General features: G+C 41.8%; 2 protein-coding genes across 11 annotated transcripts in view; one reads left to right on the top strand and one right to left on the bottom strand.

Moving 5' to 3' along the window:
- rasal2 (RAS protein activator like 2) overlaps nucleotides 1-7,250 on the top strand; it is a 112,693-nt gene extending 105,443 nt beyond the window's left edge. For 9 of the 10 annotated variants that reach the window (XM_080439574.1, XM_080439573.1, XM_080439572.1 and 6 more), the window contains one exon: nucleotides 3,929-7,250. In XM_080439574.1, coding sequence (XP_080295700.1) covers nucleotides 3,929-4,099 — 171 coding nt within the window. In that variant the 3' untranslated portion in view covers nucleotides 4,100-7,250. The remainder of the gene's footprint in view (nucleotides 1-3,928) is intronic. The other variant, XR_013933870.1, reaches the window with a different exon arrangement.
- lamc1 (laminin, gamma 1) overlaps nucleotides 1-14,174 on the bottom strand; it is a 327,165-nt gene that overhangs the window by 9,610 nt on the left and 303,381 nt on the right. The window lies entirely within an intron of this gene.

The following is a 14,174-nucleotide window of genomic DNA, read 5'->3' as shown; positions in this document are numbered from 1 at the left end:
TATACATGAACAGAACTTGATAAACATCTATGCAACCGCTGAGAACAACTATTATTATTTTAATTGTGGCAAAAACTGGGACAATTTTCTATTCAGTGTTGAAACCCGGGACATAGTTAGTGTTTCCAAGATATTTTGTCGGACTCAGGATAATCCCGGCCAAACTGGGATGTCTGGTCACCCTAAGCCAGCGCTACTCAACCCGCGGCCCGGGTAGTTGAGTATTCTTTTTTTTTTTTAAGCACAGGATAAAAATATACATTTCCGTTCAAATATATGGGTTGCTAAAAAAAAAATCAAAAACAAACAGACAGACATACATACAGGTGCGTCAATTGTTACAGGTATAATGCATAGTTTTCTATGCATTTCGGGTTTTTTGGGGGGTATGACCCCCAATATTTGGTGTCCCTTATTTCAATCTCTGGGAGTTGGCAACCCTAACCTTGCCATACCTTAGCTTTTGCTGAACTGATGCCACTGGACATACACACAAAATAAACAGGTACAGTGAAAAGAATATGATAATAACAATGTGTAGTGTGTTACAAAATCGAAAAATCCAAAATAGGACCGTCATTTTTAGCTTGCGGCCCCTTGGACTTTTGGTATTTTGCTGAGTGGCCCCTGAGCCATCTTAAGTTGAGTAGCCCTGCCCTAAGCTAACTGATTGATTGATTGATTGAAAACTTTATTACAGCGGTGGGCAACTTTGATGATGGATTGGGCCACTATATTTCCACACTCACTCCAGAGGGCCACATTACATATACTGTCTCTCCGTATTTTAACTTTTTCCGCCATTCCATGTCACACAAAAGTAGCAAAAATAGCCCTTCTGCAAGCTCAAAACGTGTCGCAGTGCGGCGCGTTTTGAATTTCTTTTAGCAATTTTTTTTATTGGAAACCTGAAAAGTAACATTTGTATTGAATTTCAAATGCATTTAGTTATACTTATGTTAACTTTATGAACTTAAATACAAATACATTGGACATAAAAAAGACGATAGAATTTTAATACTAGTCATTAACTCATTGACTGCCAGAGTTAAAACCTCGTTCATAGCAGCCCTTGCCAGCGATTTTCGTGTTTTTTTGTTTCGTTATTTTGTTATTTAATTCACATATAGAAAGTCTAGCTTGACACTTGAATCGTTTTGATCGTTCCACCACTAGAGAGCAGCACATACCAAGCTTGATCGGCTCGCTGACACACTCGCCCCCTCCCAGACCCACTCACACAGTGAAACACATGAACCGGAAGTGAAATGTCTCAGATTCTGTTATCGGCGAAAATTACTTTGTGATACACAACGGGGATGACTGTTCGTCACCCAGACCATAGATTATAGGAGGGGAGGTCTCCGATCGTTTTTCATAGCGTGTGAAAAACCGTTTGTTTCCCTATTATGGTCGAAAATGACTGGGGGGAAAAATGTAAAACCGAAAACGGAACCCAAGTCATGGAACCGGATGCAGTGGTGGTTGAAGTAAGTGGAACCTGAAACTTAGCCTGATTCATAACAGAATAGCGTGATCAGAGCATAAAGATCAATAAAGACCATAGATCGCATTAACGCGATCCTGGCGGCCAAGCGCGCTATTTATTAGATCGCGTTAATGCGATAATGGTGGCCAATGAGTTAAGCTACCAATCTGGGAACCCAAATCCAACTGAAAATGAAAAACAGCGACCTCTGCTGTTTGTTCTATGTCTGGCTCTGGGCGGAAGAAAACGTGACACCAGTGTGCAAGGAAACCGGGGTTTAGAGGTCTGCCTTCAGCTTTCACTTCCGGTGGGTGCCACTATGTTTTCATTCCCACTAACAATATTTCTACACGGAACACTAACACCACTTCTCCCAGAGAACATGGATCGTTTTGGTTATAAGCCCACTTGTTTCTATGATGAAAGAGTAATTTAAAATGTGAATATCTTTCCGTGGTTTTGTCTGCTTCGCGGACGCTATTGTTAAATTAGTTTGGGTTTGTTTCGAGGGGGAAAGATCGACGGACATGTGAATCCCGCCCACTACATTTGATTGGGTAAAGCGCGGCCCGCTTCCTGATCTGAATGCGCACACGTTATGACGAACCTCCCCGACAGATTCCAACGCAGTGCAGAATCTGTTCTTGAGAGATTATTAAGCTACTAATATAGACTGAAGTAATTAAAGCGGGTCATGATTGCATGTTTGGAATTGTAACAGCTGAAATGAATAATATATCAGTAATCGGATATTAACCTGCGGGCCGCATTCAGTGAAGGTGGGGGCCGCATGTGGTCCCCGGGCCGCCAGTTCCCATGTATGCTTTCTTAACAGTTTGCAAATAGTACAGTGGTAATCCTGTATTGTCCTGCCGGCTCGCTCAGGGCAAATATTGCATTTTAACCTTCATGCAATACCACTTGCCAACCAGTAGGTGTCCTTCCAGACCACAGGATCTAAAAGTCTCAATAGAAAAGCAGGGAGACCAAATACAAGCACTGCAACTGTGTTAGATATACTTCATCATATTAACATACATACAGATTAGACAAAAAAGCATTTCATTTGCACACACAAGTTACATAATGTAGCTTTAATGGTCAAATTCAGTTGGTTTATCAGAACGACAATGGCAGAAGTGAACACAAGAAAGAGACAATGTTTATTCAGAATGTTAAATTAAATTTTTATTTCAACCATTAATAATTAACCTTTTATATTAAAGACGGTGCCGTTATGTATTTATGGGTGTGAACAGCAGCATCCACGGCTTTGAAAATATATCCTGAAATATATATTCCAATATGAAAGAAACACCCTAAAGTCTTTGCATTGGTTCTGTCATGCTGTTATTCTTTTAACCCTTTCAATCCGGGGACACATCTGTGTCACTTTACATTTATTTGGCTATTCAAAAATAGCAGATATACAAGCTCATAACGTGGCACTCGGTGCCGCGCTATGAGCTTGTATATCTGCTATTTTTGAAAAATAGTGAAAATGTGTGCAAATCTTTGAATATATATTTAAAGAGAACATTTGTAACTCAAATCTTTGCTTCTGGTGGTTCTACAAATGTCTTCTAAATCCTAACAGTTTTTTTTTTAAAACTTCTGTTGCTATAATATCAGTGGTTCTCAAAACATTTTCATGTCAAGGACCACCCCAAAATTATATGTATTTGGCCACGGACCCCCCCCCATCTCAAAATATTTTGTTCCAGGGAGGGACCCCCCGGAAACAAAGATTTGAGTTAAAAATGTTATAATAATAAATATGATAATATATTCAAAAATGTGCACACATTTTCAGGATCTACGAACTCGTAGCGCTGCACTCTGTGCTTGTAGATCTGTTATTTTGTAATAGCCTAAGAAATCTAAAAAATGACACAGATGTGTTCCCGGATTGAATAGAGAGTTTAAATGACTGTAGGGGTAACGTCAGGTAAACGTGTCTCATTTTGACCATTATCTGCCTCCGTGAAGTGGTTTTAACCCATTAAAACCGGGAAAGCATCTGTGTCGTTTTCAATTTTTAGGGTCTTAGGATTTAGAAGGCATTTCGTTGCTGTCGGGCAGAAACCTCTTATCTTCTAACTTATAGTGTTTTCTCGTAAATAACTGCCCTACTTGATCATACTACAGCGTCGGACTAAAGAAAATAAAATAACTGCAAAAGTAGCAGATCTACGTGCTGCGTTTTGAGCTTGTAGAGCTGCTACTTTTGCTATTTTTGAATTTGAATCCTGAAAAGTAACAGTTTTGGACATATGAGGTTTCCACTCCACAGAGAGGATTTGTAGAATCGGCCTCAGGTCTTAATGGGTTAATAAGACATATATAATAACATATGACCACAGGTTGATAATGGTGTCATCTCTCTCTCTCTCTCTCTCTCTCTCTCCATCCCTCTCCCTCTCCCCTTCCATCCACCAGGAGAAGAGGATCAGCTCTCTGGACGCGGCCAACTCTCGCCTCATGGCAGCCCTGACGCAGGTGAAGGAGCGCTACAGCGTCCAGAACCTCCGCAACGGTCTGCAGTCGCCTAGCAACCCCACCAAGCTGTCCATCACAGAGAACGGAGAGTTCCGCAACAGCAGCTGCTAGTCAATGCATCCATCCGTCCGTCGGTCGATCGATCGATTGATCGGACGGACGGATGGACGGACGGACGGACGGACGAAGTCACTGAACCCCGGTGGGCGGGGCGTCGCCTCCCCCGCGGCCGCACACACGCGCTCAGAACACGCCCTCCTCTCTTCTCGTACAGGAGGCTCTGTGACTCTGGCTGGACTTGTCGGGTCTACAAAGAATGTCTAGATACAATAATAGATCATCGTCGCTGTCGGGTGGAAACCTTGTATGTCTTGTATTTTTGTTATTATTTAAAAAAAAGAACATTCAAATGGTGAAAATAGCTGATCTACAAGCTCACAACACGACGCGTTGTGAGCTTGTAGTTCGACTATTTTCGCTACTTTTGTGCGCCACTCTTGTATGACGAAGTAGGGCATCAGTTTACGCAAAAGAGATATGGAGATACAAGGTTCCTGCCCGACGGCATCGATATATGTATAGTTATATATCTATAAACATGTATTGTACATAGGTTCTATCTGTATTTGGTGTACAGTGATGCTAACATGTTTTATAATGCTGAGCTACAGTAGCCGTTTGCAGCCAGAAGAGACGCTGTGTTTTAAAGAGATTTTAAGGTGTGGGGGCGAGTGAAGAGAAGTCGTTTTGGACGGACGGATGCCTGGTTTGTACTTAGTTGAATGTCGGCGTCGCGCACCGTAAAGCGCTTTATAGATCGGCTACTTTCGGTGCGCAATACCGACGCGCGACAAAGGTGTGTTCGAGAATACGCTCTGACAGTGCCGAGTTGGAAAAATATGTTGCGCATCAACAATAGGATTTCTCAGTGGAGTTCTAAACTCAAAATCCAGTGTACGTATAAAACACAGGAATCAAAATCCCCAAAAGGTTGCACATCCCAAATTTCAAGTCAATGGAGTTACAAAGTAGGCTACACATTTCCACTTTTTCTTTTTTATTGGGACTCTCTGGTCGCTGGGAAATTGTGATTCATTGATCGTTCTGATCAGTGGGTGATCACACTGATGAATTAGTGAAAAGTGTTGTTCAGAGTGTATGAACAACGGAGGAAGTCATTGTAAATCTGATTTGGTTGCACCTTGTTTGGTGTCTAGGCAATATTCAACAGGCATCTAACATGTGACAAAACATGTAATATTCATGTTTATACATGGGATTAATTGAATACATTTTCAAATATGACAATGCCATCGTTAGTTGATGAGTATCTATTCTGACTGTTGATAAATGTACTGATAACAGAGCTCTCTATGATGACAAAACCAGAGCACTCAGAAATAGGAGCAGATTCTCAGCACATATTTCCGAACGCACCCTTAATTGCGTGTGGGTTTTTCGTGCACCGAAAATAGCCCGTCTATAAGCTCACAGCGTGTCGCGGTGCAACGCATTGTTAGCTCATAGATTGGCTATTTTCTGTGCGAAACTACGTATAAATCACCCCATAGACGTCCATGTTTTTAGACCAAGTGGGGGTTTCGATTTCCAACAATTCAAAAGGATTAAAGCACATTGGAGAACAGATGGGAGTTATTCGACTGGAGAAGCCGCGACTGCAGGACGAAACAAACCAAAAACAAACTAATAAAACATAACGTATGCACTCCGTTTTTTAACCCCACTTGTTTAGTTTTTTTTTTAATTGTTTTCATTTGAGACTTACGGTTTTATTTTGTCGTTGTTGTTTCTTCATTCGCTGTCGCTGAGCAGAGTGGAACCTTTTAATTTTTTTTCCCTGCCCGGTTTTACTATATAAATATATACTGTATATTTTTTTGCCAGTTTTTTGGGTTTCAGACGAAAAAAAGTTTGCATTAAAAGGACATTTAATTTATTCCTATACTGTTGTGAATCCTGCCCACCACCTTTGTACTTGTAATTGACCTTAACTGTTGCAAACTACTGTTTACATACCGGTTATTATCGACATGTGAGTCTTTTGCCAATCTTAAGGTCCTTACTTACTGGGTGCGAGACGAACAAACAATCCTAAAATGCATTGCAAATATTTCACATCAAGCTATTAATTTGTTGATAACTCATTCATACAGGTGGATGCATTTATTTGAGGTGAAAAAAAATCAATCTTATTTCAGAGTTATGTCGCTGTATCGTCGCATAATACTCAAGTTCTGTGTGAATGTATTTCTACAAACATCAGTTTAAATGTATATGAATTAATCTCAGAAAATAAACGCTCCCAACTATGTACGGACCTCGACCTTTAACCCCAATTTATGCTCCACATGACTGTCACGCACTGAAAATAACCGATGTATGAGCTTGTACATCGTTTATTTTTGGCTTCCGACACGGTCGTATGACGAAGTATAAATTTGGCTTTACTTTGGCAGGATCTCATTCTTCAAAACATTTTTTTGTTGGTCTATTCCTTGTCATTATTGAAGTCAGGTGCCTCTCAAAACATATTAAACACATCAAATTAATTAAAATGCTATTCTGATGTTGGTGTTCTCATATAGATTTCATAATTCAGGTCCATTGTTTCATAGGCTCACCTCCCCCACAGTCCCATGTATATACAGTATATGCATATGGGACTTACTTGTACTATGGACATAAATGATTACATCTAAGTGAGAACACCAACATCTGCATATATCATATTTATGAACTGATGTAAGTCGCGTGTGATTTTGAGATGTTTAAGATCTGTTTGGAGAAGCATCACACTATCATGAACAGGCCGATATGTCTCAATAATGTATAAAGATAAATAAAAAAACAGTTTTGAGGAATGAAATCATTAGAGTGACAAATGACCCACATATCAAAAATACTGTTATGCTCCTTTAAGATACTGCTGTTTTCTGTTGACCCTCGTTTATCTGACGACATCAACAACTCAACGTAAAGCAAAAACACAACATAACGCAACAAACACATCAACACAGCATAAACATGAACACAACACAGCATACACATAAACACATCAACACAGCATAAACATAAACACAGCATCAACAAAGACACAACATAAATATCAGTTATTTCGTTTTCTTTTGTTCTTGTTGCACAAATCATCTTGTTCGATGTGTTCCATCATGTCAGACATGTTGCATCATTTCCTGTCTGTTCAGTGTTTGTTGACAATAAAAGCTGCCTGTCATTTACGTTGCTCCGTGTTCATACAGTATTTTTATTTATTTGTGTACAGTATAGTGAAATGCCATAGTGTGTGGCCCTGCCACAGATGGAGGCATTGAAGAGAAATGTTAATAAAGGATTTCATTCCTATTCAGCATACCGCACAAATCCTTTTTTTTTTAAAGTTGCTAAATTAGTCGTGTGCAAATTAATCTGTTGCAGTGTTGGTTTGGAGGGTGGAGTCTGAGACAATCAGGGAAGGGGAATGACAATTTGATAGACGGGGTCTCCAATGAACCCTTGGCCATGCGACACACAGCAGCACTCAATTCTCAATGAAGTACACCTGTTGCACAATTTTTCACCAAATTTTTGGGGAGAATAAGATAGAACAGCCCCTTCAGCGTGGGAATCGGCTTCCTGCTCCCTCACCAACTCACTGTGTGAAATGGACATACTGTAGATGGGTAATGCAGATACTCATTTTCATCCTCAATTGCATATGGTTATGACTGAGTCATTACTACATGGGTATATCGGGTTTGTCTATGTCTGAATCATGGTGACGTGGCCGTGGTCCTGCCTATACATGGGCGTATTGGGTTTGTTTATGGTTATGCCCAAGTCATAGTAACGTGGGCGTGGTCCTGGCTATGGGCGTATCGGGTTTGTTTATGGTTATGTCTGAGTCATGACGTGGCCGTGGTCCGTCCGTCCGCTCGCCCAAAACCCAATTTTAATATAGGATAGTTTGCGAGATTAGCTGTGGACCTGTGGAGCTGTGAAGTCTTTTTCAGATTTATCTAATTTCATCAGATTCCATCTGTTAGATCTATTTTTAATAATCATTAATACACGGCAATTTCACGGCAATCGATGCTGTGTTTATGATTAGAGGCATTTTGTTCAAAACAAGCCACTTCTGCAAACTTTAGATGCTAATCTTAGCCAATCAGGATGGCATAATTATGTAAATCGCACAGATCGGTCTTGATCACATGACTATAGAGATAATGTGTACTGATATGGCTGAGGCTCTGCTCTGGCATCCATGGAGTGTGTGTGCACTGTTTCACGTCGATCGGGTCAACGATGCAAGAGAACTGCCTTTCACAGACAGAAGGACGGACACACAGACGGACGGACGAACTGGGGGCCAAAACATAAGCCCTGCCACGCCTTTGGCCTGGCAGAGACAAAAAATCAACACCCAGTGTGAAGTGGGCGGTGTGGTCATCACAGTGGTCATCATAGTGATGGAAGCTCACTTCAAAAAAGAAATACATTTTTTGAAAAGAAAAATTGATTTTTGGAAGTCCATAATCTTATTTATAGGTTATTATGTCATCATGTGTCTCGCTAGCCAATCACAGTGCTGAAAAGAGTCAGCCAATAGAGTCAGCCAATCACAGTACAGCTAACTGGGCCAGCTGGGCCAATCACAGTGCAGGAAACTAATACTAATGAGATGTCCCAACCCCACTTATAGGGGCGGCTACACCGCCCAAAAACAGGACAGCAATGTTATGGCTTCCATGTGGATCTGAGACTTCATGTCATCTGTGATGTATCATCTGTGATGTATCCATGTCTCCATGACATACTGTATGACACCGTAATTCGACCTCCATTGACTTCCATTAAGAAATTAAAGATACATATATATTTAATAAATGATATACGTACATATATATGGGAATTGCTTCTTTGGTGTATTGTTAACGTTCACAAGAAATATGATGCTGATGCTGGTCCAGCAATTAGTGAGATTATCCATGGGCACAGTGCCAGCCCTGAGCAATTTGGTGCAATTTTAATAGCCTGGCATTGCCAGAATGATGATATGGATTCACTCACACTCCTTGGTATCAGTCTGGACTTCAGCCCATAGGCAGAGAGTATGAGAAATCAGAAAATGACTGAGGCAGAACACTCACACGCACTACGTGGCAGAACACTCACACGTTCCTCCACGGTATCAGTCTGGACTTCGGCCCATAGGCAGTGTATGAGAAATCAGAAAATGACCGGGCCAATCAGGGGCTGCTTTTCACTGTTGTACGGTCAGCAGTTGAAACGCAGTCACTGATTGGCCCGGTCATTTTCTGATTTCTCATACACTGCCTATGGGCCGAAGTCCAGACTGATACCGTGGAGGAACGTGTGAGTGTTCTGCCACGTACAGAACACATGCACAAACTGCAGCCCCTGCACAAATCGGTGTTTTTAGGTATGCATGGCAATGGTCTGTATTTGTGTGTGTTGTCAGCCCTGATCTCTGGTCAGCCTATATAAGGTGTGGAAATTACTTCAGAGTCAGACTTCCACTTTATTCAAGTGCTGTGAGAGATTGAATTAGTTTTCTGAGAGAGAGACGCAGAGAGATAGAGAGAGAGAGAGAGAGAGAGAGAGAGAGAGAGAATAGGACAAATCTTGCAGCAAGCAACAAACCTAGACTCCATCCCAAACACAGCGCATGTTTAGCAGCATGTTTGACAATGGACTACCGCTCCTGGAAGGAATGAGGTCCCAATCTCCTCATACTCATGGTCCCCTGTTCTGAGTGTCCATGTGCCTTAACATCTGAGTTCTACCTCCATAAACACATGAAGAGGAGCCACAATGGCCTCTACAGCCAAATGCTGAGCAATAGACAGATGACCTCAGCAGCCTGTCAGAAGATCACCACCAGCAGCGCTGTAACCAGCCACAAACAAGGAGAGACAGATGAACCAACATATCACAGTCATCAACAGTTTACAGAGACTTTAACTCAGCCAGAAGTGAAGACTCATCAGTTGACTCACACAGGAAAGAAACCCCACATCTGTAAACAGTGTGACAAGAGTTTCAGCACGTTATCTCACCTGAATTCGCACCAGCTTGTCCACACTGGAGAAAAACCTTTCCTCTGTGAACAGTGCAACAAGAGTTTCAGCAGGTTATCTCACCTGAAATCGCACCAGCTTGTCCACACTGGAGAAAAACCTTTCCTCTGTGAACAGTGCAACAAGCGTTTCAGCAGGTTATCTCACCTGAAATCGCACCAGCTTGTCCACACTGGAGAAAAACCTTACCTCTGTAAACACTGCGACAAGAGTTTCAGTCAGTTACATGCTCTGAAGTCACACCTGCGCATCCACACCGGAGAAAGACCTTTCTTCTGTAAACAGTGTGACAAGAGTTTCAGTCAGTTACATTCTCTGGAGTCACACCTGCGCATCCACACCGGAGAAAGACCTTACTTCTGTAAGCAGTGTAACAGGAGTTTCAGTCAGTTATCTAACCTGAAGACACACCTGCACCTCCACACTGGAGAAAAACCTTTCCACTGTCAACAGTGTGACAAGAGTTTCAGACAGTCATGTAACCTGAAGACACACCTGCGCATCCACTCTGGAGAAAAACCTTTCCACTGTCAACAGTGTGACAATAGTTTTGATGAATTAAGTAATCTGAAGAGACACCAGCGTATCCATACTGGAGAGAAACGTTCCTCAGTGAACAGTTTGACACAATAATCACATGGTTATATGATATTATATGAAGGACCCTATAAATATGGATGTGGAGATATGTGCCTCAGCTCCTCAGATAACGTTGAATAAAATACGTATTGCTTGTTAATATGGTTCTGAGTTCTGCTTTTGGGTCCTAAGATGGGGTGAAACAATTAACCTGACTCTGTACAAACTAAGCTAGCAAAAGCTCATGAAATGACCACACCTCAGTTAACTCATTCAGTGCCACATGACCTCAAAGACGTCACGTGGCCTGACGCCCTGTGTGCCACATGACATGACGTCAAAGACGTCATGATTATTTTTTTATTTTTTTTTGGGGGAAAAACATGTTCAGAACCCAAGATATGATGATTTTAAGATTTGCTGCTCCATTCACTCTTTGTTTAACTACTTACTGAAAAAGGCTGTATCTCGGCTCCTAAGCACTTTTTTTTTTACAATGAATTTTGCTGTGGCACTCAGAGCCAAAATTCCATAAATAAGCATAGCATTGAAAGTTTTGTGGCTAATCTGCACTAAAAGTGGCTAATCTGCACTAAATGTGAAGTGGAAAAGCAATGATTTATTGGTGGGGGAGACAGTGCCGGCTGGCCCTAACCAACTGGAGTCAAAAGACCTCTGAAAGTCTTATGTCAAAGAAATGTGACTTACGTGCTGTGCTGACAGCTTTGTGCATGTGGTTGCCATTCACATGGGTGGCTGTTGAGTGCACGCATTCCCATGTACAGTAATATATACTGTACTGTACCATTGCAATTAATGATGAACGCAGCACTATTTACATTATCTGGAATGCATCCTTCTAGCAATAAAGGTCTTAATATCTTTAGTTTGAGACACTTGAGGTAAAGTAGGTCAAATGGGTTCAGATCTGAGTCATGAGGAGGCGTGTCTGAAGCCTGTCCTGGACAGGGGTCTTCAAACGTAAAAACAGATGATAATGATGTGTTCTATAAAAATAATACACAAATATTTTAATTATTTAAAAAATCTGGGCTTGGTGGGTGCCCCCTCAGCCTCATGGTGCCCTAGGCAATTGCCTACTCTGCCTACTCTGCATGGACAAACAAAGACCTTCTTGCACAGTTCTTCCTCAAATGGGGTACGAGTAGCCCCCCAGGGGTACTTTGGGGGGCTCCTAGGGGTACTCTGAGAGTTTATAATTTGTATTTTTTTCTTGTCTGATATTGGTTATATGATCAAGTTATCTCACTTCATAAAATCTGTTCAAATCAAGAAACAAATGTACCTGTAAAACGTTACATGTTAAAACATTGTTAGATATCTGATACAGCATGGCATACAGTATTATATTCACGGCCAAATGCCAATCATGCCTGCAAGCCAATCATGGCCTACTTTATAACAAAATATGAGATTCCCCATGTTTTATGGTGTATAACTATAATGGAGCTATACAGAGCACATTTTCACCTTTGGCCAAATGAGGAAGCGTTTTACCATAGAGTTAAGAGATAAGGACACAGACTGACTGGAGCTGGAACCGTAGCAGTGCCACTGGCGCTGCAAGGTTTAGCAAACAGAAATCGGCGCACATTGACCGAGAGAGAGAATAGAAATGAAAGCACGGTGTGACTCGCTCGGTGAGTGAAGTGAACCACTAAAAACTAAAGGTTTCTAGAGATAAACGTCCTGCAAGCAGGTGGCACCTCGTGGGATGTGGCCTCTGATCACGCTACTTGTGGGAGGGAGAGCATTAATTCCAGCACTGGCCCTGGTATAGTTTTCTACCCTGAGGTCAAACAAACATCTCAACAGTTGTACTTGACCTGGCCCCTGCCCAGTCCAGACATATACCAAGTACTTCTCTTGTTCTGTCAAGGTGTCTGCCTCTCCAAAGTTTGTTAGATACTACTGGGTCAGAAGCCATAGCTGCATGTTTGGTCCCCACCTTTCTTATGCAGTCATCTTCAGTCAGGATATGCGCCTTGATCACTGTCTTGGTTAGTGGTGTTCCAAGATGAGAGACTGCTTGATGCAGTGGCAGCATCCTCCTTCATCCCCAGTGCTTGGAAGTATGGGGTGTAGTAGTAATACGAAGGTGTCTGTATCATTGGAGACATGACAAGTCAACGTCAAGTCGAAACGACTTCACAATTCATGAAGCTGGTCTGTTAGGTGCAGAGAGCGGGCTGAGGTTTTTTTTTGGATGTTGAAATCGTGTTGGTTTGGTGGTGCGTAGTTTTAAATATAAGCCATTTAATAAAAAAATTGTCTCTGAAACCACAGAGACAATTTATTTATATGGTGAAATGCCATAGCGTGTACCCCTGCCTTTATTTTAGAAAATAAGTTGCTAAATTAGTCTACCGGTAGGCCTATATCTCATTTTGTTCTCACAATTCCAATTCCACAATTTAAACTTTATATCTCATGTGTTTTTTTTCTTCTTGTTATTGCCTATCACACAATTGTGAAAAAGGATGTTATTTTGTGTGTGTGTGTGTGTGTGTGTGTGTGTGTGTGTGTGTGTGTGTGTGTGTGTGTGTGTGTGTGTGTGTGTGCGTGCGCGTGCCTGTGTGTGTGTGTGTGTGTGTGTGTGTGTGTGTGTGTGTGTGTATGTGTGTGTGTGTGTGTGTGTGTGTGTGTGTGTGTGTGTGTGTGTGTGTGTGTGTGTGTGTGTGTGTGTGTGTGTGTGTGTGCGTGCGTGCGCGCGCCTGTGTGTGTGTGTGAGACCCTACACACAGAATTCTGCAAATCCATTCTCCGTACCCAGCGAAAAACACCAAATAATGCATGCAGGGCAGAATTAGGACGATACCCACTAATTATCAAAATAAAAAAGAGAGCACTTAAGTTCTACAACCACCTAAAAGAAAGCGACCTAGATGCACTCCATAATAAGGCACTCACACACAGCGAAACCCTAGAGAGATGCCCCCTCAGCCAGCTGGCCCTGGAACTCCGGGCACAAACACAAACAGAACCACGAGATAGAAAACCCATTGGACTAAACCAAATTATAAAACATCAAAAGGAAAACTACCTGACACACTGGAAAGAAGCAACACAAAAGCAGAGTAAACTAGAATGCTATCTGGCCCTAAACAGAGAATACGCAGTGGCAGAATACCTGAGCACCGTGACTGACCCAAAACAAAGAAAAATCTTAACTAGGTACAGACTCAGTGAGCACAGTCTTGCGATCGAGAAAGGTCGTCACAGGCAGACCTGTATCCCGAGAGAAGACAGACTATGCACCCACTGCACACAAAATAAAGTGGAAACCGAGCTACACTTCCTAACCGTCTGTCCATTGTACCAAGACATCAGAGACACATACTTCCCACAGATTACAACCACACACGGAGATTTTGAAAACATGACCAATGACAAAAAACTCCCATATCTGCTGGGCGAAGTACAACAATGTGCAAACACAGCAGCAAGATTCGTGAGTTGCTGTGATA

Source organism: Gymnoscopelus braueri, assembly GCF_963280865.1.
Source record: "Gymnoscopelus braueri genome assembly, chromosome: 10".
Taxonomy (NCBI): domain Eukaryota; kingdom Metazoa; phylum Chordata; class Actinopteri; order Myctophiformes; family Myctophidae; genus Gymnoscopelus; species Gymnoscopelus braueri.
This window is presented reverse-complemented; position numbering and strand designations above follow the sequence as displayed.